Source organism: Embiotoca jacksoni, unplaced genomic scaffold (genome assembly GCF_022577435.1).
Source record: "Embiotoca jacksoni isolate LCO1_2020_lvr unplaced genomic scaffold, fEmbJac1.0.p SCAF_7, whole genome shotgun sequence".
NCBI classification, from domain to species: Eukaryota; Metazoa; Chordata; class Actinopteri; family Embiotocidae; genus Embiotoca; species Embiotoca jacksoni.
Genome location: NW_027185425.1, coordinates 195,316 through 221,239, shown reverse-complemented (window position 1 = coordinate 221,239; position 25,924 = coordinate 195,316). Strand labels below are relative to the sequence as shown.

Below are 25,924 nucleotides of genomic sequence, written 5' to 3'. Positions count from 1 at the left end.
AGGTTAAAGTCGGTGAGAAGGAATTGTCGGCTCATGATGTTCTCTAATGAAACACATTCTGCACATCAAAAACACCAGAAAGGGACTAAAATCACCTACAGCACTTCCAAACTTACACACACACACACACACACACACACACACACACACACCCTGAGGCCAGTCTCCCCCTAAGTATAACCCCCCTCTTCTCAGAATCATATCCAGTAATCCCAACGTACAAACACCTGCAGTGTAGCAGCAAAAACATACAAACATTAAAACTTCCATTGAACACTTTCAGGGTATCTGCACGTTTCAGAAAACCACATTTGAGCAAGTAGAAGCCTTTATATATATATATATATATATATATATATATATATATATATATATATATATATATATATATATATATATATATATATATATATATAAAAAAGCAGACTTAAAAATCCAGTCTTGAAAGCAAACTGAGAAACTCAGCAAAACCCACCAGCTGCTATCTTGACCTGTGTAACGGTGACTCTGAAAATAAGCAATAAAGAAGCTCTGAACAAATTTGTCTGTCAAAATACAGAGAAATGCATCACCACCTTTCTAGTTGATTTAAACCATTAATCAGACAAAAAAAACAAAAGAAACATTTTATAAGTCGAAGCTTCTTAAATGAGAGGATTTGCTGGGTTTTTTTTTTCCCATTTGTATATTTGGATGAAACACAGTGAAGAGTTCATGGTGGAGTCTTAAACACTTTACTGACTGCAAGTATATCATTAAAAAGAACAGTTGCAACCCTAAAGACAACTAAAAACTCACTCTTTTAGTAAAATGAACATGTTTGGTTCAGCTAATGATATAAAAATGAGCACATTGAACATATTGCTGTAACCAAACATCATATTATAATCAAGGTACTGTGAAAACACATGGAAAACATAGTCTTTAAATGTCTGTAGAGATCTAGCTTGCCAAAAAGATTTGTTTAGTTTTTTTAGACACATTAGCTTTATGAGTAGCGTCACAGTGTCTGAGGTTGCGGTGGGTCACCTTTCACACCATAAGGACGGCTGATCTGTAACAGATATTCATGCATTTATTCATCTTCCAAAAGGTAAATGAGATGGTCTGCAGTTACCCCGAGTGAAACCCGACATATTATCTTCAGCAGAGGGGAAGTAAAAGTAAGAATAAACTTGTGACATCCTGGAAAAACCATTCCTTATTTACGTGGTTTCTTGCGGTCAAGTTTATTTGTACAGCATTTTCTCCAGCTCGTGCCATGCCGTGTTTTTCCCATTTAAAAAATTACTTGTATTACAAAAGCTTAAGATTTAAATAGTTGTCCGGTCTTTCAGAGAGCGCAAGGCTGAAGAGGAACCAAAAGTGAGAATACAAAGAGCGATATGAGGGTCAAGCTCAAGAAATAAATCCAACGAGAGAGACGGGAGGAGAGAGAAACTACAACAAAGAGCAGCAGCGAGAACGCAGGAACCACAGATAAAGAGAGGCTTAAGTGGAAGGCGGAAGAAGAACGAGGAGAGACAAAGGTGCGAGCTAAGAGGTGAAAGGACTCGGCTACAGACAGCCACTGAAATAAATATGACCCAACCGGCCCGGCGTTGCAGGAATAAGGTCAGCCGGAGACGGGTTAAAGTTCACAGAGGAACAGTGAAGAGAAAACAGGATACAAAACTGGGAGGAACCTTAAGGAAACGAGAGGCATATCCGTATAGCAGAGCACGGGATTAACCTCGTGGAGCCTTTAAGGTGTGAGATGGAGCAGAAAGGAAGCAAGGGAGTAAAAAAATTTAAAAAAAAAAATGAAAGAGGAGACGAAAACAGGGAGCGAAGGGAAGGAACCAAGTGAAGGAAAGGGAGAGGCAGAGACACGCCTGGTGACGCTTCAGATCTGAAAACGCTGTTGACGTGTACATCACTCCACCTTCTCAATGGCAATATATATTTGGAATTTAATTTCATATTATGCAATATATTGTTGTTTTATAGGACGACTAAATATCAGATATCTTTCTTGCAACAAGATTGAGCTAGCTTAGCAGTTTTGCGTTTCTATTTCCTGTATTTATTCAGTTTAATAATTACCACCATCTCCAGAGAACATTAAAACGGACTAGATCTGGTCTCTGTTGCTAGGGTCGTTGCTAGGGGTCTGCCTACTTCCTGGAGCAGTAAACATTGCGAACATTACGTAAGAGTCTACTGACTTGGCTGATAGTTTTCCAGTTCTTAGTCATACCCCATGTATTGCCATGGAAACGAAGATCACACTAAAGAAAAGTTTTATATTTTTGAGAGAGCGTTGCTCCACAATATGAATACATTTTGATACACAAGTGTAATATTGCTAAAGTATAAAAAGGTTATTCTATCAGATCCTGATCCATATACCGAGTTGCCCAAAAAAAAAACAAAAAAAAAAGTTGTAAAATCCGTCTTTGTTTTCTTATTTTGGTTGATAAAACAACATCACAGCTATCTAGTCAGAAGTAGAACAAACACAACCCTCTCCTGAGTCTCGCCTTCCTGCAATACACAATACCTCACACCTCTTCGTGCACAGTCAACCTAACCAAATAGTTTTTTTTGATTAAATATTTTTCAATTTCTAACGTCAGCCAGCTGAAAGGGCACACAAGTGAAATCATTATGGTCCACAACAGCACCCCTTTTTTTTTTTTTCCCCTGCCAAACAATTTATCCACTCTGACGCTAATTTTTTAAAAGCCGTTTTAGGTTTGGAGCGTCTCCAGAACGCGTCTCACAGGGTGAGACGTACCGAGAGACAAGAGGAGAAGACGACAACAGGAAACACAAGTAGGCCACGCGGAGAAGGAAGGAAGAGGAGAAAAGGGAAAGAGACAATGAGAGTAAGAAAGATGATAGAGGCGAGGACAGAGAGGGGAGGAGAAGTGTGAAAAAGACAACAAGGGAGTGACGGAGCGAAGAAGATTGAGACTGTGAAAGAGAGGAAAGGAAGCGACAGCAGAAAGAGGATTGGGCAAGAACCACTGGAGCCACAGAAAGACAAGAAAGGGCAGATTGCCAATTTAGCTTTCACCGGTAATCATTCCCACTAAGCCTTTCTTACAGTCGAGCGGGAGAAACATTCTCCCTCCATTTATATTGCTCTCATTTTCTCCTCAGCCCGGGTCGTTCTAGCCGTGTTTCGCATCCAGTCCGCCCCCCCTCCCCCCTCTATCACCCTCCTCCCCCCCCCTCTCACCCTTACCGATCAATGGGGAGCCAAACCCCTCCAGAGTAACAAGTGTGTGCATCTGATTGTGTTTACACAGGTAGGCGTTTAGTCCATGTTAGACCTCTGGTTAGTTAGTAAGGAAGGTAAATATTCACAATTTGAAAAGCAGGAGAGTTCAATACTTATACAGGTTTTAATAACGGTTATACCTGCAGTGTAAGCCCAACTCGCCTTCTTGCTCGAAATGCAACACGTCGTCCAATCGATAAAACCAAATAGGTAGTTTGTTCCGACCCTCAAATACCACCGATCGGAGCATTTCCTAAATTAGCGCCCCAGGTTAGGTTTCGGCACAAAAACCACTTGGTTGATGTGAAGGAAAATATAATGGTTTGAGTTAAAACGATTACTTTAAATGTTGTTTGTTTTGTAACCCTCATCAACATGGCGACAGTAAACGCGGTGCGACTCTGTGAAAACAGGAAGGTTCAAATAGAAGAGAAAAATCAAGTGAGCCCAGCAAGGAAACCTCAGACGATGAATTGATTACATGGAAGAAGAAGACAGAGACGAGGTGCAGTCAGGAGAAGAAAGGAGATGAATGACAGCACGAGAGGAGAAACGGCATGACAGGAGGAGGAAGGAGAATGGTTGGCAAACAGAGGAGGAGAATACTGGGGAGGAGAGCACAGAGGTGATGAATGGCAAATAAAGGAGAGGAGGACAATGATGGGGATGAAAGGTGAGAGGAAAGGAGAAGAATAACAAAGAGAAGGACGGGAGAAGAGATGCATGCCAAGTCGAGGAGAGGAGAGGAGAGGAGAGGAGAGGAGAGGAGAGGAGAGGAGAGGAGAGGAGAGGAGAGGAGAGGAGTGACATGAAGCAGAGGTTGGAGGCGATGAATGGCATATAAACGAGAAAAGGAGCAAAGATGATTCAAGAGGGTAAAAAAAAAAAAAAAAAGAGGAAATGAAATGACAAAATGACAAGGGGAGGAGAGGGAAAGGTTTATGAGGAGAGGGAAAGAGGAGAGTAGTGATTACACTAAACAAGCCTGCGGCCTGACAGTAATTTGCGTTGTGCACTGTTGCCCATTCATGGTAATGAGATGTGTGAACGCGGCGTCTGTGGTAACCTGCATTGATCTGAGTTGAGACTGCTGCAAAGACACACACAAACAGGCCTGCAGTGACAGACACACCAACACACGGACCGGCGGTCAAATCACCGACACACCAACTCAAATGAGCTCATATAGTTACATCAGTGACACAGACGCTTTTCTTTAAAAGTAATTATCTAACAAATATTCATTTAGCGTGTAATATGAGGTGTCTTCGGACCGCGGGGATATCTCACAGCTCTAGACACAGCAGGAGGGAGTTCCTCAGAACCTTTTAAGGTCCATTAACTCCGTTTTGTGGTACTTTTATTTTGCTCCTTCCTCTCCCCGCTACAATAGGAACTGCGGTGGCACAAGTGTACGGTAAGTGGTCGAGCACAGGCAACCGCCATGTTTAAAACGCTGTAAAGAGTGAGCCAACAGTGAACTACACCTTCTTTTTTAAAACTGCAGAGGACGGAGATCCAGGTGGAGGCACACTGAGAAATGGGCCGACAACAAACTCCAGGCTTCATTAAGCCGCTACGCATCGGAGGAAACACAGCGTGGCTTCAATTCGACAAAGAAATATCATAACAGCGGTGTCTTAACTCTTAATCGAAATTATGAGAAATTTGACCGTTCCATTTGTTTTTATTGTCTCTTGAATGAGAAATACTTTGGATCTGTAAACGGGTCAAATACGTTCATGAATTTCAACCCAATCAAGAAGCTGAAAACTTAACTTCCGCACTTTGGTGCCATGTCATTTCAGCAAAAGGCCTTTGAACTTATTTAGTCCTGGGGCGGGGGGGGGCGGGAGGGGGGGGATCAAACACACAATTTCAACCCATAATTAAATAGTTTTTTCTAAATCGAACCGCATTGTTTTTGGTGACAAAACTGAAGGTACTTTTTACACCTCGGTGAGGAAAAAACAAAACAAACACGGATATTCTGTTGTGAACAGATGTGTGTGTGGGATAATTCTTTTTAATCCAACTGCAGAAAAAAAAAAAAACGAAACTCTACAACCTCACATTCATCCTCACATGAACTCATCTACAGGCACACCTGCAGAAGGAAAAGGCAGCGAGCGTAAAACCAAATGTCGAACACTGATGTTGATCCACACAAGAAGCATTTCAAATCTCAGGTGGTGAACAGATTACCTCCCGTCGACAAAGCCAGAGATGACCCACTTTCACACGCCGCAGGAAACAACAGTTGTGGATATCGCACACATGAATTTACACGTTCAAAGTGGTAAAAAAAACAAATCTATCTATATTACTGAGCATCTCTAAGGTGTGTGGATGTTTGCACATGTGTATCCCAGTTCTCTGAATCCCTGCGTGTGTGTGTGTGCGTGCGCGCGCGTGTGTGTGTGTGTGTGTGTGTGTGTGTGTGTGTGTGTGCGTGTTGGAGACAGACTTGATTAACCATGCTTCTCATTAATCAAAACTGACTCGTAGCTGTGGCTCTAATCTCGCTGTTGGTGTGAGTTTTTTAATAACACACAATCATTTATTGGATTATGTACCAGCTGCCGTCTGTACCATTCTTGTTTAATTCTTCCTCTTTGTCCCGCCACGTTCCCAAATATGGCAACAGGCCTATTAACTCTGAACAGCCGACGCCGCTCTGAGTGTCATCTCGTTTGATTTCCGACCTGCTCGGTGTCGCTCAGCCGAACGCGGCAGCTCCTTCTCCTCGGCGCGTGTCGCAAGAAACAGATGGAGTTTTTTTTTTTTATGTAAATTTAAACTATTCAATTTTGTGATGCCACTCCAGTTTGTCTTTTGATTGGCCGAACAAGTCGTGGCTGTTTCCTAGAGGTCAAACAACGTAAAAAAAAAAAACTGGACAACTGACGTGTTTAATTTCATTTGATTTAATTTGCAGTCTGTGTTGGACAAGCAGTTATCATTTATAAAAGTGTGTATTAAAATCTGGACTTGAGTGTGTCTGCACATGCACTATTGTGCTCGTATTAACAGACTGATTAAAGCTCATAATTAATCCATCTGTAGTCGTGTATCAGAAAATGACACCCTCTCTCATTGTGTGTGTCACACTCGGCAGATGATACCAGGGGTGGGTGGGCTGACACATCTGTGTGACAATAATCCTTCCACTGGTGGCAGTGCTGCCAATCAACGAACAAGCCAAACAGACAAAGAGGAGGAAGCGGAGGAGGAATTGTTGTCATTCATTTGTCCTTTTGCACAACAACAAGCAAGCTGAGGCTGCACAGTTTTCAGGCCTGTTTTTTTGATGATTATTTTATGGCTTTATTTTTAATTGTTTGGACAGTGTGAAGACAAAAACGGGAACAGAGGACAACATGGGACACCGGACATAAATGAACTGCACAGTTCAGTGTCCCACTCAGATGTCACATCCTGAATCTGTTCATCTGGGTGTCCGGTTTTCAGTTTAGACAGATATATTTTCAATTTCAATATCAACTAGCACTACTTTTAGATGAATATACTAAATGTTTGGTCAATCAAATGTCATAAGAAAATAGTCAAATGTGTTCATTAAGTTTTGATGCTCCAGGGTGACAATTTTAAAAGCATTGTTTGGTCCAGCTAACCCCAAAATAGGAAATATCCAATTTAAATGATATAATTTTTTTATTTTTTTTTAAACAGCAAATATTCACATCAGCAGTTCAAACCTAAGCCAACAAATTTATTTGATTCAACAACTGTAGTGATTAACTGCTTTTCAAAATTGTGGCGAATAGGTTTTCTGTCAATTACTAATCTAGAAATCAATTAATTGTATCATTTCCAAATCAAATTATTTGCCAGTTAATACATTAATTACACAATGTTTGGAAACAGGGATGCATTTTGGAGGTTTGGTTGATATTTGCTGGGACTGCAACAGCAGGCCTATGAACGAACATAAATGTCTGTCACTAAGTGAATGAGTGAGAAAAGTTACACGACTGGTCGGCCAAATTAATGCTGAATTAATCAGTTGATTGCAGCGACTTCCTGTATCCGTTTTAAATTTAAAGCCCTCCAGCCTGATACAAGGGTTTGACCATGTCACGTTTCATTAAATGAATTTGTACTCAGTTCTAGTGCATGTGTGTGTGTTTCAATGGACAAATGTTCAGCTGTCTTATTGCTGCAGTTTCCATCTTTAGCGGGTACACAGGGGATGGTTTAGTCAGTAGTCTGATTTCTCTCTGTCTCGCTCTATTATCCACACATCTGCACAAACATTAAGTGATGAGGCCGGGCATGCATGCATGTATCACAAAAATACACACAGATCCTAAAACACACACACACACAAAGATCCTGCCAACGCCCACACCTCAATGACAGCAGAAAGAAAAAAGGCTGGAGTTGAGAGAGATGACATGGGAAAAGACTTTAGAAAACAGCTTTTATCTGTTTTCTGGGAGAAGAGATTTCGACTAGATAGCTGTCAAGGGGCTGCCATTGAGTGGTTCCACCAGACTGAGAGTGACTGTGTGTGTGTGTGTGTGTGTGTGTGTGTGTGTGTGTGTGTGTGTGTGTGTGTGTGTGTGTGTGTGTGTGTGTGTGTGTGTGTGTGCGACTGGCAGTGTATAGCAACTGCTTCATGTATGTTGCAGAAAATCAGAGGGCTGAACGGACAACAAAGTAATCATCGCAGTGTCTTTACAGGCACTTCAAGGCGTGCGTGGAACAAAATGTACACGTACGACCGGTGCATATCTAAAATGCACCGGTGGTCACGCTGCAAATGAAACATGAGCGCAGAAGGAGAGTGGGAATAAGACGAGGAGGAGCGGACAGGGTGGTGGTGGTGGTGTGGGGGGGGGGGGGGGGGGTTAGGACCCTAGCACTCTACTCCTCGACATGTTCCAATCCTCCTGTCTGCGCTCACTCCCTGTCGTTTCAGGAAGAAAAGGGCCACTGAACTGAACTCAGCAGAGAGTGTGAGAGTTGTCACAGCACACTAACCTCAGCATCCCAGTAATAGAAAGAAAGAAAAGAAGAAGAAGAAGAAGAAGAAGAAGAAGAAGCAGGAAGAGGAGCAACAGGATGACGGCCAGAGCTGTCACAGCAAACGCACAGAGCGAACCCGGAGCCCTGAGCTGCTTCAAGTTACAGCGAGGAATTGGCACTCCTTCTGTGCCGACTGGCTGCATCCGGACTACACGCATACTGTGCTAATTGGCATTTAACCCAACGTGCCCGTCACCTTTTTAGGTCTAACAGGCAATTACGTAATTCTCACTATCATCTCGATACCAAATGAGTTGTTGTGAGCACTGATGAGCTCGGAGCTGCTTTCTGCACAAGCCAGTTCAACTGGATTAACTGGATAGTTTGAATCCAATACATTTTAAGGATTGTGATGACGGTTCTTCATCACTGCATGACTGAATTCTCTAAAAGGTTCATGTGAGGGATGCAAAAGGGCTTGCATGACTCCACATATATCAAATATACTTTTATACAACCAATCCCTATCAGCTGCCATTATACAGGAGTGTTCCCCCAACTTTTGTCCCCCTGAAAGGAACAAAATATGAACATAGTCGTAGAACTGTAGTTACGTCCAGTAACTAATTTTTCTTTGTTTTACTTGGCTCCTGTGCACTCGTTTCATTTCAGCTCGCTGAGAGACGCTGATGCATTTTTCTTTCACTTAAAGTCGCTAATTTGTCTGTTTCTCTGCTTAACAAACATGCAGAGCAGAGGATGGACACAGGTGAACATTACTAGAGTTGATGACAGCTAGACTCGTTACGTGACTGTAAAAAAGCCCCCCAAGGCTGTCTGCCGAGCTGAAACACCGTACAGTGCTGTGCTTATGCAAAAAAAAAAACACAATGTTCATCATCATTGTCACTCTTCTTGGAAGGTCACAAAGATAATTTAACTGCTACAAATACAGAGAAATCCAGGACTGGAGCCACGGTACACAATCCTGTGTAAACTACATCTCCCATAGTGCCCGATGCGAATGTGCCAGGACTGCCGACCACTTTCAAGTCTGAAGAAGAAAAGGTATTATCAAATCGTAAAAGCAGGCGTGCTGTAGTTCATTGACATCGAATCAGACGTTGTGTTACCATAAATCATTTCCTGAATTCATTCATTAAAGGAGGTAAAAAAAAAGTCTCTTCCAGAGATGTGAAACTGGTTTGAAATAATTAACACCCTCTTCCTCGAGTCAGCAGCAGAAACCCCAGGATTCACAAGTTTGAGAAAAAAAAGTTCTGTCAAGAAGAAACAAAAATCCAAAGAAGATGCAGTGAGAATGATAAATCTGAATTTTTACCTGGTGCATTAGAAAGGTTGTTGCTCGGCAGCCAAATTTCAAACCTCAGAATGACAGAAGGTGATTCAGGTGCTCCGAAGAGTTTCCGAGCAGCCTTTACTTATTGCTGCAGGCGTCATAAAAAGTATGATAAAATGATAAAATGTTCACTGAGGTCCCATAGCCGTCTCTAACTCAATTCATTTCATTGATTTAATACTGTGCTTAAAATGAATGGAAGCTAATGCGGTAAGATCAATGGCACGGCCATCTCCCGGTTGGTCAGTTCATCAGCATCAATACGTCCTCCACCACCAATCATCGGTGCCAAGACGTCCTCCAGGGTTCGGAGATCGGTCATCTCCGGTTCATTCTCTACTAGTATCCCCCATGGAAACATCAGCCACGATCATCCGTCATCATCCTCTCCACCAAGATATTTTTCTTGTCTGAAAACCAACTTCGTGTATCTTAAAAAGCACTCCATTAATAAAATGTGATTATTAACATGGGAATTTTTTTTTTTAAAGATGTACGTGAAAGCTTTAAAAAGTTGATAAAACATTTACAGTAGTCAACACGGTCCTCATTTCTTGGTAGTCCACGAGGGTTTTCGCCCATATACGCAGATCAAATATAAAGAGGTGTCTCACTAATTCTTCTTTGGCCATACATGAACATGAATCATGTAATGTGCACTTCAAAAAGACATGAAAGGTGTAATGTCATTGAAGTAATTTCGTTTGAAGGAATTCTGGCATAATCCAATGAAAGAAGACTTTTGAAGAGACGTGGCGATTCATTTGACTATACAGGGGCCATCAATCAATTACTTTTTGTTTGTTGACTTTGTTTATTTGAGCCGTGCTTTTAGCTTTTAGCTCCATCACTGTCATGCGCTTTCCTCGTTCTACCCTCCGTCCCTTTTGGCCAGTTTCCCGCTCTTGATGACTATAAGGAACGAGTGATGTTTCAAACCATCTCATTAGCACGCTCCCCTTCACACCGCCTTTCATACTGGAAAAGTGCCTGATTCAATTCCAAACCTATTTAACTTCCCAGTTCAGACACGGTCACTTTGTACATTAGCATTCAGAAACCCAGAAGCTTATAGCTTTAGACACCCGCAGAGTCAAGAGAAATGGCATGCTGGGGGAAGAAGCGAGGACAGACATGAAAGAGCAGCGCACATCTCATTAGAACCTTTTTTCTCTCCGTCCAGCCAGTAAACTGGGCAGCCAGTCCGCCACCCATCAGGACCCTCGCTCGGTGGGAAGCGGGAGCAGTTGAAGCATTTCGCCTCCATCCTCAGATGCATCCCCGGGGATTAAGAAATCATCCTCGCATTTCGAAAAAGCCCACTACCTGGAAATAGACTCTGGGATACAGGGACGGACAGGTCAGAGGCCCCGGCGCATAAGACATTTTCTATTTCCCGATCCCAACTCCTTAGTTAATGGAGTTTTTCGAGGTAAGCGCAAACACCGCAGGAGGGGGCGGGGGGGGTGGTGGGGGGGTGTTGCTTGCTCAGAGAAATTCACTTTCTGGGCTCTGGAGTGAGGGACCATCTGAAAATGACATGCTGGGGTAATGTCGGAAAGTATAACTTTAGAAACTTCGAAAAACATCTTTACAGTTTTTAGCTGTAAGAGTGGAAACGGTAAAGTTGCTTTTTGTTTACAAAATTCTGTGTGAGAGTTTTTTCTTCCCTCTGTCAGAGGTTTTTCTCCTTTGAAAGAAGAGTTTTTTCCTTCTATTCCCAGCAATTGAACTGTTGAATTGTTGGATTCCTGTGTGAATGTTCTGTTTTGGCAGTTGTGCTTTATTATTGCGCAACCATGTCCTCGCCGTTTCCCTGGAATGCTCCACCTTTTCATTGAACTGCAGTTTGTCATACTTGTTTGATGAGTCAAGTAAACTTGATAAAAAAAATAAAAAAAAAAAATGTTAAAAAAAGTTACAAACTCAGCATTTCCACTTGAGGAATCATTTGGCCTTGAATAAAAAAATACATTTACTTTATTTGTGTCAGTGAGTCAATGCTCTCGGACGTCTGTGGCCAACAGGAAAATGAGATGCAGCAGTCACATGAACTGTCATGGCCCATTGCTGTTTCCAGCTGTTGCTTATTTAAAAAAAAGGTACCTGATGTAAATGTTTCAAATATTAAAATAAACGGGCCTTGCAAATGTGTTATATGAGCAAATGCACATTTGTTAGATCTCAAGGATAAACACAATGGGTTTTATCTAAAACATAACCTTACTGTTGGTACAAAAATTGCAAACTTTGAACAGTGTTTCATACGCCTACTTAAAAAAAAAACAAAGAAGGATAACTTTTTCATGCCAGCACTCTTAATTATTGATGGTAATTTAATTTGCATTTCATATTCAAGTTTCAAGATCTTTGACAGAGACAGCGTACACCTTTAAGAGCTGGTTTTAGGTGAGCGCTGCCTCTCAGTCGGCGCATGCCTCCGACATGCTCCGGCCCCCGCGGCCTTGAACAGGATAAGCGGTTTAGAAATTGGATGGATGGATGGATATTCCAATTTCAAATGTGGCAAGCAGATTAGCGGAGCATTGCTATAATTGCCTGGTTCATAATAACACCGTTGCTCCTTCTGTTAGCCAACGAGAGTATTCTTCATTGTCTCCGACCTAATTTAATGATTTGTCAACCATAGCTTCCAGATTTAAACACTGCTCAGTTCATCGTTAACCAGACTGGTGGTTGTCATTTTAAACTGGAAAAGTCTGGGAGATAAAAAAAAATAAATCTTCTCAAATGTTTTTTGGAGGAAAAGTGCAGCGACAGTTCACTAGTCTGGTCGGTTTGATGGCCATCATGAGTGACAATGACACGAGAGCCATTTAATCCTTGTGCCACTCGACTTTGATCCATTTCCAATATTTCTGTGTTGAAAAGAGAAAAGGAGAGGAGAGGAGAGGAGAGGAGAGGAGAGGAGAGGAGAGGAGAGGAGAGGAGATGGCTAGGTGTGTGCGTGTATGTGTGCGTGTCTCTTTTTCTGTCTGTCACAGGGACTTACATCCTCACCCATCACACAGTTCACAGTGGCTGTATCACTGCAGTGAACAGAGGGAGCTTGTCAGGAGTGCGCTCGCATGTGTGCACACACACACACACACACACACACACACACACACACACACACACACGGCTATCTCTGTGAGGACATTTAACGGGATAACGCATTCTGTAGCACCTTCCCCTACACCTCCACAATCATAACTAAATACCTCACACCATGAACCTCAAATTGCTCTTTGAAGGTTGTCAGAACAACCCGGTATTACAGCACACATCTTTCAGTCCACTGCCATCTATTCCCTTACCAAGACATGAAAAACCACAGTTAGATTTAGGTAAAGAAAAAGAAAACCTGGGGTTAAGGTGAGACACGAGAAATAGTTAGTTCGGAAAAGATTTGTTTGAAGAAATTGCTTTTTTACAGACTGAAACCCTGGTCACATGGGTCAAAGTCCTGGCAAAGCGCTTTTGTACTCCGTCAAATGACCTTCATTACATGACCTCCTTCTGCGACCGTGGTCATATACTTTTCACGCCGAGGCGCGGTATCCTCCAATATACCGACGGGTATATCAGATGCTTTGGTGTGATATTTAGCTGGTCAGAAAGTGAGGACAGGACAAAATGTTCTCACTGTCCCATAATGTCCTCACATGTCCTCACGGTTTCATAATGTCCTCACTGTCCCATAATGTTCTCACATGTTCTCACATATCCCAACAAGTCCTCACTTCCATGGCATAAAACTCAAATGGGTCCTCACAAGGATAGCCAAACAAGGAGACAGACACACACACACACACACACACAGCGCTGAATGCAGATCCTCGGTTTTTCCCAGAGAAACGCTGGACCTCCTTATTGTTGCAAAATTACTCATGATTACTCTGCTGAAGCTCATTCCAAGAATCTGAATCATTTTAATGACCGAGCACAGAGCACAATGGACACAGACTTTTGTTTTGGTAACATTCGTGCCGAGGCATCAGACTACCAAATGTCCTCTGAACCTCACGATGCCGACAATGACCGGTCACAAGGATGACAGATGTTCGGCAGAAGCTATTTACAAGCAGCGGCATCACTAATCTGTTTTGCACTCTCATTCGGTCTAATTAAGAAGGACTTGGATTGGATCCTCTTTCACACAAAAAAAAAAAATCCACCAAAGACACTTCTGGCTGACTGACAGGTGAACGTATGCATCAAAAGCAGCAGGGAGGAGAAATAATGAAATGAGCTATGAGAAGAAAGCCCACAGGGTCTGCAGAGGAGCACCAGGCAATATCTCAAGTCATTTGACAATGATAGACTATTAAAAGAAGAAAATAGAAAATCCTGCCTTTGAAAGAATTCTGTAATTCTATCAGGCAAATGAAAATGTTCATTGGCTGTTGCCATAAGAAAAAAAACTAAATTTTGGATTCACAGGGAAAAAAAAAAAAAAAAAAAACTCAGTGAGTTGTGTGAATAGAGAAGTGACCCTAGGCTTCAGATTAGAGACGGGAAAACCAGGGGTTAAGGTTATTTGTTTACTTTTTCTTTTTTGGGGGGGTTGGGGGGGCGGTGGTGTCAAGATAGAGATGAAACACAGAAAGACAAAGCTTTGCTCTGCAGCTGTCACTCCACATCGCTCAATCAACACCTGAATAAGTGAGGAGATATGGAAGCAATTAATCAGGTTTAATAATATAATCCGGTGGGGGGGCGGGGGAGGGGGGCTGTTTGTACATCTGTGTTTGTGTACTGTTTGGATGTGAGCTGACTTATTATTTCTAGATAAACGGGGACAGGATGACGAACCATAAATCTCCCCGAAAATGACATTTGAGCCGTTTGCACTGAGCAGAGATGAGGTGATCTGGCGCCATACCTTTGAATTTCTTACTTTTTTTAAACTTGTAGTCCTCCTCATCAACACACCATAATTTCATGTCGTTTGTTCTAAAGCCACAAAAGGTTTTAAAGAACGTTTAGGATCCAAACCTTAAGAGACAAAGCTTTCGTTCTGACTCGTGTTTCTTCACTGCGTCCACAAAATAAACTCCACGTGTTGATTAAAGCAAAAAAAGAAGGTTCATTTATCCACAAAACAGGTTTCCACAAAGCGTTGTCATCCGTGTCCTGAAAGTCCGTCTAATAATCCAAAATTCGAATTGCCCACAACACCGTTCAACACGGCTGGAAAAACTGTGCCGCTCCACCTCTTGTCACACGTTAAGTGCCTTTTTTTTTTTTTAAGCACGTAGCAATATGCATCTTTCAAAATAAAATAAAATATATTCCTGATTACACACAGTATATCTGAAGCAAACGCAATATATGAAAGGCAATATTCAAAGAGTAGCAGCAATATAACTGAATATAAAAAGTGGAAATAACAATAAAATAATATTCAGCTCCTCAAGACCTGATTAATGTGTAAAGAAAGCTCTAATGATGGTGGAGCAGATTCGTGCTTCAGATCCCGGCTGCTCTTCCTACTCCGTCTCTCGGTTGGTGTTTGCAAACATCGGCATGTATTTGCTTTGTTTTCATACGAGTCCACACGTTCAGTGACCTCTCACTAGAGCGCAGAATATATTTCGATGTGTCCTCCGCCTCCCGAAGTCCCATTGTTAATATAAAACGCTAACTTGTTTCCTGTCAGTCACCACCTGACAACCAACAAGCACATGGAGGTCTCTGCCAGAAAATAATCTGGGAAAAAACATGCGGCCTGACAAACTTAATTGTCGTATTCATGACTATTTTTCTTACATCCTTTGTTCACCAGGACAGCTATTCATTTGCAGCCAGGTTTGAAATAACCACGGTCTCTATGTTTGAAAAATGACAACGAAAAATGATCTAATTCCACATGACGTGCGTTGCAGAACGACTGAGGGGGGAAACACACAGCACACGGAGGCAGTAGTAAATGGGCTGTAACTCTAAATGACGCCGGTATTCTCTTTTAATGTGCGTGTGACTTGCATAGAAATGCGCCGCTGTGGGAACAGTGGTCGCTTGTGAAGGGAGGAGATGTTGGTTTGCGTTATGCAAATGAGAGACAACGCTGTCAGAGCGGAGGCCGTCGGTCAGGACGATCGCCGTCGACACGCGTGCGCACGCGGAGGCGATGCGGTCAACTTGGACGGTGACGCTGAAGCCGCCAAGGACGCGAGCGGAGGTCAGAGGAGAGCCCGACCGTCAGCCGCTCTCCACGTCATCGATACAGACAGAGACGCTTCCTCTCGCGCTCCTTCCTTCCTTCTGCTGGCGAGCAAGTTTGCTGACCTCCACAACTTGTTGCTAACAGTCTCCCGGCTCCACAGGACGGTTATTTATGGACAGCGAAGCAGAGATAAATCAATGCTCGCTCTATTGTTCCCCGATTCCAATTGCATTACATCAGCGAGGTGTTGAGTTTCTTCACTCTCTTCCAAAACAATAAAAAAAGACATTAAAGATTCTTGACTTTCCGTGCCTTGTTTCACTGGAAATTTCAATGAAGTAGCCAGAACAGGATGGAGAAAGGTCTGCCCTATAAATAACCGATTTTCTTGTATGACGATGAATATCTACCACGACAGCTTTTTAAAGAAAGAGAGTCCGGGAATAGTACGGTCACATTTTGAAAACAATTGACAATGGCCCGGTCTTCTAGCGCTAGCACTTGAACCACGGCAGGAAATTGGCTTCTACATCCACAGCAATGAAAAAGGGTTTCACCTTCCAACCAATGACCTCGAGCAGTACGAGATATGAACACTTCTGAAAACTGATCGTAGATTATGATATTTAGGGGTTGCAAAATATTCCAGTTTCTTAAATTTAAGGTTAAAAGCAAATAAAACAGATGTAGTCGTTAAAGTTATTTAAAATTACCCACATTACTCACAACATCAAAAATGGCCGATCATCTAAGACGTGTAACCAGGCACATGTTCGCCTCAAGACAGCCTCCATAGTTTGGTGGGCTGTTAACATGTGGCCTGTTTATATTTGTTATAGCAATATATTCAAAAAACATATATATTTCAATTTTAAATTGATATCATGAAAAAAAAAAAAAAATAACCTTTTCGAGTGGTTGAACTAACAACCACGAATTGACTAAGAGAATTTTTAGACGTGGGCAGCGTGACGGCCCCTGGCTACTTTTGTGTGTGTGTGTGTGTGTGTGTGTGTGTGTGTGTGTGTGTGTGTGTGTGTGCTGACAGCTTCTGTGTCCGTCTACGATCCCTTGTCACCACCGGAGCCGATCACCATGTCCTGCCACATCTGGAGCACCTGGGTGCTCGACAGGACATAAAAACCCTCAGCTTCCTTTCTGCTCTTATCCCTGCTAGATTGGCTGGAAATCTTCTATTTCCACAACATCACACAATATCTACACACATCCATCACAACCACTACTGATGCATCTATTTTGGTATTTTGGTCTTTAGTTACAATAACTAACGTTCATTTGTTGGCATCCTGTGTCCTCGCCGGTTTTTGTCATGGCCTCCGAGCCCTATTTTATTCCACCTATTCTGATGTTTTTTTCGATCGCAAACTCAAATGCATCCTGTCGGTAATGCTATTGGCACCTTAAACAGCCAGCACTCATTAGCTTGCATGTCATCTGTTGTCTTTACATACACAGTTTTAGTCCTGCTAGTGTGGTCAAATTCTGCCAGTTGTAGCACACGGTTTCAGCGAGGCCGTCACCTTAAATTCCCTCTGCAGGACAAGACGTCCTGGCGAAAGGCTCCGTAATGATGCAAGTGAAGCAAACATGGGTAGTGCGGTTATTAATCGCCCACATGGGTCCAACGAGAAATGTCACATTGCGGCCTGACCCGCCGCTGCACTCCCACACAGACGTTGAAAGCAATTTCCATTTTGTCACCGGCGGACTATATCTGGAGAGGAAACAGCAAGTGAAGGACGCGGCTCACAGCGGTCTGCGAAACGGGTGAGCTCAGGACAGAGCGGGAGACAGAGCAGGGACGCTTGTCTAAACATTTTCACACTTTTGAATTTCCCCTTAACATCCCTCGCTCTCTAAACAAAGAGGGCCTAGAAGAACTGAGAGCGGCGGAGTGGAGGGAGGGTGTGGGGGGTGGGGGGGGGCGGAAGATTGGGGGAACGGGTTGTACTGGCACCCTTTTTAATTCCACCAAAAGCTGTTCCAACAAAAGGGCCACCACTCGGGAGCCGCCGCGGAGCAGCAGCCAGCCAGGCCGCCTGAAAATAGGGTCACGAGCAAAAAAGAATGAGTGCGAAAGAGAGGGCGAGAGAATAAGACCGCGGGAGAAAGAACGGATGAATAAAAGAATGAGGAATGAAAGACTGAGCTGCCGATGAAAGGCTGGCTGCAAGTTTGCTTTACTCTGCATGTCGGTAAAAGTCAAACCAGGGAGGGAGGCCACATTGATCATGTGTGTGTGTGTGTGTGTGTGTGTGTGTGTGTGTGTGTGTGTGCGTGTGCGTGTGTGTGCGTGTGCGTGTGTGTGAGAGAGAGAGTTTGCGCATGCATATTTCTAAGTGATCTGCAAAGGCATTTATGACACAGTGAGAGCCGACTGGACCCTGAAACCTGAAAGCAAAAAAAGCCTCCCTCCGACCATCCTTGGATCAGCTCCATTGTGATTCATGGCCCCGTTCCTGTTGCTACGCTCTGTAATCCCTCTTCCCACTGACACCTGTTTGCTGAAGAATCACAAAGGGATGCCAAGGTGTTAGCCATGATACGGTTTATTTCCAGAAATGCGATCTGGAATTTGCTTACCAACCCGTTTCCTCAGAAGTGGAATTAAAAAAGAAAAAAAAAAAAAAAAAAAACGCTGACCGAGTGCCGACACACGCTTACTGGCTCCTGGCAGGCCGGTGATGAATTAAAAACCTGCTTCCTGGACTTTCAGCGAGTTGGACTGATGGAGCTTCTTACAGAAACCAACCTCTTCCCCCTAATTACAGCGAGCTTCATATAATGGACCATACACATACCGCACATGCTTGCACAACAAAGGGGATGTGAGGTTGTCTCAGCCACAAACGCTGTATCCATGACAACCAGTTCGAAATATGTAAGAGTGACCTACCATGCCAACCTCTACCTCTGGCTATGGCTCAGGGATTTTTTTTTTTTCTAAGCAGCATCAAAACTACTTTTTCAATTGTACAAAAACAAAACAAAAAACAGTATTATGCAAGAAGCAGCAACAACGAGGTTGGTGATCCAATCCTTCAATTGGCCCGCAATGAATTGTGGGAAGTCATTAATATTTTAATCCTTGATCAATAACAAAACCCGGAGGCAGAAATTAAAAGAGGGACAAACAGAGATGCGGAGAAATAAATCAGAGCACAGTATGACGCAACACAAGCTGCAAGTCTGTCGGTTCACCAGTGAAAAGGCTGCAATTAAGAGGAAAAGTTATTATCTCAAAGCAGCACGACTTCAAATTGCACTTCTCCGGGGCGAGGATCGTCTGCATATACAAACGACAGCCCGGACAAAGACAAAACAAATCGGCCTAAATGGTAACCGCCCCCTGCATTATCAGGGCGTTTGTGTTAATGCGAGTCGTTCACAAGCTCTCAATGAGCATCAATGATGAGTTCTGGAGGGGATGATTATCACCCCACGCCTCAACAGGAACAACCACTGACATTTAAGTCCGGGAACAGCAGGTCAGGAGCCAGAGCTACTCATGTGGTGGGTGTCGGGCTTTATTTTATGTCTATAAAGTCATCCAACTTTAAGGTAAAGTGGTTTATATATATAGCTTGAAAAGTTTGCCATGAACAAACCCACAAACAAAAAATATAACAATGTTCTTTGCTAAAACTATAAACTGTGTATCTCTCTGAAAAACGGAAGTGCCTTAAAACTGCAATACCATCAAGTGCCACTAGAGGCCGGCTCCAAAAAGCTTCTCATAAAATTCTCAGTGAATAAAACTTCTCCACGAGTTAACTCGTGTTGTTAGCTAAAGTCGCTCCTTCTTATTAGTTTTCTGGCGGTCCATCTGACAATAATCCCTCATTCATTAGAAAATAAGCCGTGTTTTGGGGGAGTGTCTGTTTGATTGACAGGCTTGTCGTGTAGTCAGTTTACAGGTATCGGTGGGCGGGACGTGGTATTGTCAGGTTTCCAATCAGATCGAGTCAGATCCACCGCTCACTCCTCCCCCAGCTCATCCAAATATGGTCACTTCCTGCTCCAGACCGCTCCGAACTAGCAAAGATGGCGCCGGCCAAAATCCGAACCCGAGGCTTCATAACGGCCGTTCACAAACCGACGGGTGACGTCACTGCCGGTCGCCGCTCGGCTAAAACACATCACCAAGCCTCTCCCAACGGGCTCTTGCGAAGCATCCAGCTTCTTCACACAGTCATTGACATTTCAACCCAGCGACGATAACCATGATCTGCTCTCAAGGCAACAATGACAGCCCCTTCCTCAGCCCACTCCACAAACACACACAAGGTCACTCCTCCCAAGACGCGCTCCTTGACATTTCCTCTATCTGCCATCAGCGTCAATGGGGCACCGCCGACTGCTTTTTAAAGCTGGTGGAGGCTCCGAATCCCGCTTAACCCCGGGGTCAGGTGGCTGCACAGGGTTCACGCAAGACGCAAAGTGAGAAAAATCTGTTCGTTAAACTGAGAAAATTACAGGCGCTTTTATTCAAACTGCCCTTTGCTTTTCTATTAAATAATGGAGAGATTTTCTGCCTCTAGGATATTCCAATAATTAATCAACTAAAGCAACCTGCAAAGAAAGAAATTAGAATAACTCCACTCCTGCCCGAAAGGCTAATAGCACACAATTGGCTGCGCAGGGTGGCGAAGAGATAAATGTCATGAACTCTTGCTTGTTTATGAATTTTAATTACGGCAGTAAAAATGGGCTCATTTTCCATTCGCTCATTTTTTTTTCTGTCACTTATCCAGAGGGAGGTCATGCTGGTCGAAGGCTAAGCAGGGTTGTCCAGATGTCCCTCCATACGGACACATTTCCAGCTCCTCCTGGGGAATACGGAGGATGAGATATATAATGTCTCCTGTGGACACTTATCTGGAGGTTTCATTTCAAATGCAGCAGGTGTTACATCCTTGAACATTGTATCACTATAAAATGGGTCGTTTTAAAGTTAAAGGTGTGGGAGGGTGAAGAGGAAAAATAAAAGGAGGTTATTTCAGGATTCGTGCTCAAATCGCAGATCAGTGATTACTTCTGATGCCTTTTCATCACCGCCGTCTTCTGCGCTGGTTCCCAGATGGTAGAAACCCATCATAAATCCATACCAGAGCGCCACAAATATGCAAACAACAAACAACAACAACAACAACAACAGAGCGCAAATACGCGAGGCAGACGATGAGTCATTAATAAGAGCTCTCGATAATCAGGCCGTGCCGCTCGGAGGGCGATAATCATCGGCCGCCTGCTCTCCAAGTGATAAGCTAATCAGCCCTTCGTCTCCACCGAGCCGTCGAGGGGACTCATCATCATTGACATTTCAGGGGCCTATAGAGACGAGCGGAGGAGAGGGGAGGGGAGACGGGGGAGGGGAGGGGAGGGAGGGGAGGGAGGGCACCTGAAGTGACTTAATTATCATTGCAGCAGAATGATATCCTCTCAACTCTGTTTTGACTGTTTCACTGAAGGTTAACACGGTTCTTCTTAACATGACGCCGCTGCCGCTGACCCCTTTTACAGCCTGCTTGTTCATTTTCCACATAATCACTGTTTGCCATGTAATCCTATATCACTGACTTCCATGAATATAAATGCAATTTAATCTGTACACAGATAAATATCTATTTCAGCGCTCCACGCACACTTAAGGCTTCGTTCAGGTTTCAGGCAAATCAAATCAGATCTTTAGGACAGACTGACCGGATTCGGCGTGTCCGGACGTCACCGGTCTATCTGCGTGGGTTGCTGTGGAAACGACGTACGCTGGCGACGCGGCTTTCCAACACGGAAGCGGCAGCAGAAAGTTTATCTCGGCGTCTATCCGGGGAGTGTTGTAATCTACACTTTCTGACAGTGTAGAAGCTCTACAACAGTCTGACATCGTGAGACACGGGCAGAGTCGAATTCATCGGCCAACTAAAGATACGATACCTGTAACTTTAAACACCGATATTCACGCAGAGCTGGAAATTCTACAATTTACTGCAGAAAAATGTTTGTATATTTAATTAGAAGCCATGTGAACACGGGTTGTGCGGCACAAACAAGCAGACACCACCTGTAAACACACTCTACTCATACACATTTAATTGCGTTGCTGTTGTTGTCTTGTTTTCAGTCTCATCTCTTTTCCCACTCTGGCGCCTTTTATTTCTTTTGTGGTCTTGTCAAGCGGCTGCATACCAAAGCAAATTCCTCGTGCGTGTTACCGCAGACTTGGCCGACAAACCCGATTCCGATAGAGAAACCCTCCGTCAATACACGCAACTCGCAAAAAAGCGTGTCACGGGCCAGGACGATGTGGGAACACCGAGCTTCTACGGGTGCGTTCGGTGCCAGCGGATCACGAAGTAGCTGCGGTGCGAGCGTGGAGGCTTTTTATTTCCCCTCCGACAAGACAGTTGTGTTGTTGTATGTTCACATTCATTCATAACCTGTGGGGGTATACAGTCATGACAATCTGACAGTTTTTTAACAATACAGACCTGATGTCGCCGAGTCTCAGCTGAGTATCTGTCATCCTCACGGCAAACTAGTGCCGCTTGGTTCATATACACAACACACACACACATTTTTGTACACTTGGGTTTCCCCTCTTCTTGTGTTCCTACATCGCTCCCGATGTGCACCAAGAGAAAGAACATCATTACGAAGCTAATTGTAATCAAGGTTAAATCTTCCCCCTGCCATGTTCAGTTAAAAAACACTGAACAACAACAACAACCCCCCCCCCCCCCCCCAGTCACTTTGATCTGGGAGGCCCGTCTCCGAGGCCCGTCGACGCACGCGATGACACGCATCTCACAGCTCCATAATGACCCGTCTTCCTTTTTTTTTTTCCTTGGTGACAATTGGGGGACAGCTCAGACAGATGATACTGGTTACACCCAGGTAAAAACAACAGGTCGGCAGATTCATGCTGACAGAGCAGGCCAACACATTTTCACACCGATCACTATCAACCGATTGCTAGAAATTTAGAAAAGGTGGGGTGGGAGGGGGGGGGGGGGGGGTAAACGGGAAACTGTTCCTGTTGGGATTTAAAGCACACGTGTTACTGGACGATGCATTTTAGCGATGTTATAGAAGTTTGGGAATTATGGTGATCTCCATATAAGGGCATAAAGTGTTGTTATTCAAAAGCAATCTCATTTACTGTCTTCACCAGTTTAATATTTCCTCTATGGTCCTACCATGTCTCTGCATCCCTCAACAGGTTCACAGTAACCTAATTATTTGATTATTTATTGGGTAACAATGTTACTGATCAGAAGCCTTTTTAACTTAATGATGTCATCCATCAATGGAACTGCTATTAAGATTTGATTGTGCTGCATCAGGGATTTTGTTTTCATTAATTCATTGACTGTTAAGAAATAAGTGACCCTGACATGAACGTTGCAGTTTGATTTTGTTATTATGATTTTCATATGCAGTAGTCTTGCATCACTAAACAGTAAGTTTACAGCAGCGTTGGTACACTATCAGTCAGTATTGGCTTATCACAGATACAGATGTATGGCAGCTATAGTAACAGAAACTGAAGTGAAAAGCATTATTTAACCTTATTTTCAACTTAATTCAAGTTTAAAATGCTTAAATGACATGTTGTGTGTTTTTTGTATATACCCTGAAGTAATGCAGTTACCTTCATCAACGCTGTTGTCAGTATGTTTTCATAAAATCGAGTTTAGAGGAATATTTCAAAATATTTTTTTTTATAATTGTCTGAATATCTGCTTTTTTTTGGCTCATTTTTCACTCCGGATATCAATTCTGGTATTGGTCTTTAAATTCAGATATCGATCAGGCAACACAAACTTCATTACCGTCATAATTGATTGAGGCTATCCTCTAAATAGAGTCTGCAGGCTGTGTCCCCATACAGAGGCATAAGGGAGAAATATTTATTTTTATACATTTTATCATACAATCACTGCAGTGGATATTCATTATGGGTTCCTGATGAGGTCATTCTCATTGTTGAGCGGCCACCTGAAGAAAAGGGCGGCCGAGCTGTTCTCATTTCTACCCGAGACCGTGTTTCCCCATCGCCCCCTTTGTTGCTCTGTGGAACGAGAACCAATTTCTACCATTACTCTAATGGTGAGTAATCAGAGCAGCAGGTTTTTTGATTGCGCCCCATGCACCCCCCCCCCCCCTCCCACTCCCACGCGACACTTTCCAACAGGTAAACACAGATTACACAGGTCGGCCGTGCAGGAAGGGTTTGTAGAAGCTCAGAGAGGATTAGGGTTTCCTGAACAGTCACCTGCCGACTGGAAGCTGCGAGGAATTAGGACAAAAAAACCCACACCAGGAGAGCCACACCTCGCGTCACACAGCTCACCGAAACTCAGCAAGCACAGGTCGGACAGGGAGTCTGGACAGGAAACTTTTACAACAGGTCATAGTCCACCAAACAGCAGCCAGAGGCAACACCCGGGACGTGACAACATTCATACATGCAGCACGACCGAGAAGGCGGGCTGCGCGGCTGGAAAGTGCAGGGGATTGCCCACAAGCAGGGCGCGCAGGGCTGGAAGAGCGACAACCGAAGTGGGCTTTCTTTTCTGCCAACCACTGCTCGGGTCGTTTGGTCTTACCTTGGACTGCGAGAAGGATCGCCGCCGCCACCAGCCAAGTGTTCCTCACCGGAGAGACCGGGCAGCGTGCTGCGTAATCTCTCGCCATTCTTCTAAACAGGAGACAAGGTGGACGTAAATATCCACAACAGCTCCGTGTGCTTCAGCCGGGCTCCAAATTATTCCTTCTCCGAACGGCCAGGAAACTTGGGAGTTCAGTTCAGACCGCCTGGGTTGAAATCAGCCAAGTTGCAGCTTCTCTCTGTCCTCCTGTCTCTGCGTGTCCCCCCCCCTCCTCTTCAACCTGGACCGCGTCTGGCTACTCGTGGCTCTTCCTTTGAAGCTGTTGATGACAGGAAGAGTCAAACTCCTCCCCCCCCACCCTTGTGGACTGGCCGCAGTGCGCGCAGGTAGCCCGCGGCTGCCCGTATGTGATGGTGCGTCTTGGCCACGGCGAGCGGAGCGGGAAGGGGAACGGGAGTGTGGACGGAGTGTGCGAGGAGTCGGCGGAGCTCCGTGTGTCTGATGCGGAGAGCTGAGTGGGGGAATATCAGAGTGATGTCAGCAGAGCGTCACCAAGAGGACTTCAGCCGTAATACTGAACTCTCGCAGCTGAAACACAGCCAGACCGTGGTGCAGTTTAAAGGCTGCTACACACCGTGAAAACACGCCTGCATACCTGCACCGATAGCTCAGGGTGTGTCCTGCTTACACTGACACTCATTCTTCTTCCTGTGTGATCAAATAAAAGAAAATGTTCTTGTTGCAGCAAATATTTTCACTTGGCAATTTCCCCTGAATATTTCCGTTGATCGTCAGCATTATTCAATGAAATAAGAGCGACAAGCAAACGAATTAACAACTGGGTGGAAGAACGACAGCATAAAGTACATTTACTTTATAGTATAAGTATAATTTTGAGGTATTTATACTTTACATTTAAGAGTTCAGTCTGATACGTTACTCTTCTACTTCACATTTCATTAGAAAATGGGGTAAATTTGACATTTATTTCACAGTTAGTGAATACTTTGCAGATTACATGTGTATGATACGTATAGGGAACTACTGAGATCTTTTACTTGAGTAAAAATAGAAGTACTCCAATCTAGAAGTACTCTGTTCTTGCATTCAAAGATTTTGTATCAAAATATGCAGAAAGAGGCCAAAGTAAAAGCATTTATTCTGCAGAATGGCCCAACTCACCATTATTTATATTATGCAGTCAGACTATAAGTAAGCATATGTTTGAGGATCAATAGTTGAACCTGGTAAAGGTTAAAGTTCTTTCTGGGTAGCATAATCTATAAATAACACATCATAATGTATGAGTTAATTAGTTTGTATAATCATTTGAAATGACACAGGAGGCAAACAAATAACCAAAGCTGTCAAATAGATAATGTAGTGAAATGAAAAGTACAATATTTGCCCCCAAAATGTTAGAGGTAACATGAAATGGAAGAAAAATACAACCTCAAAATTATAGTGAAGTACAGCGCTTGAGTACATACTAGTTACTT

At 43.5% G+C, this 25,924-nt stretch overlaps 1 protein-coding gene across 1 annotated transcript in view; it reads right to left on the bottom strand.

Moving 5' to 3' along the window:
* The window catches only part of LOC138214297 (poliovirus receptor-like), a 167,121-nt gene extending 142,175 nt beyond the window's left edge, over positions 1-24,946 (bottom strand). The window contains 1 exon segment of the mRNA XM_069175784.1: positions 24,423-24,946. Coding sequence (XP_069031885.1) covers positions 24,423-24,510 — 88 coding nt within the window. The 5' untranslated portion in view covers positions 24,511-24,946.
* Positions 24,947-25,924: the final 978 nt, after the last annotated feature.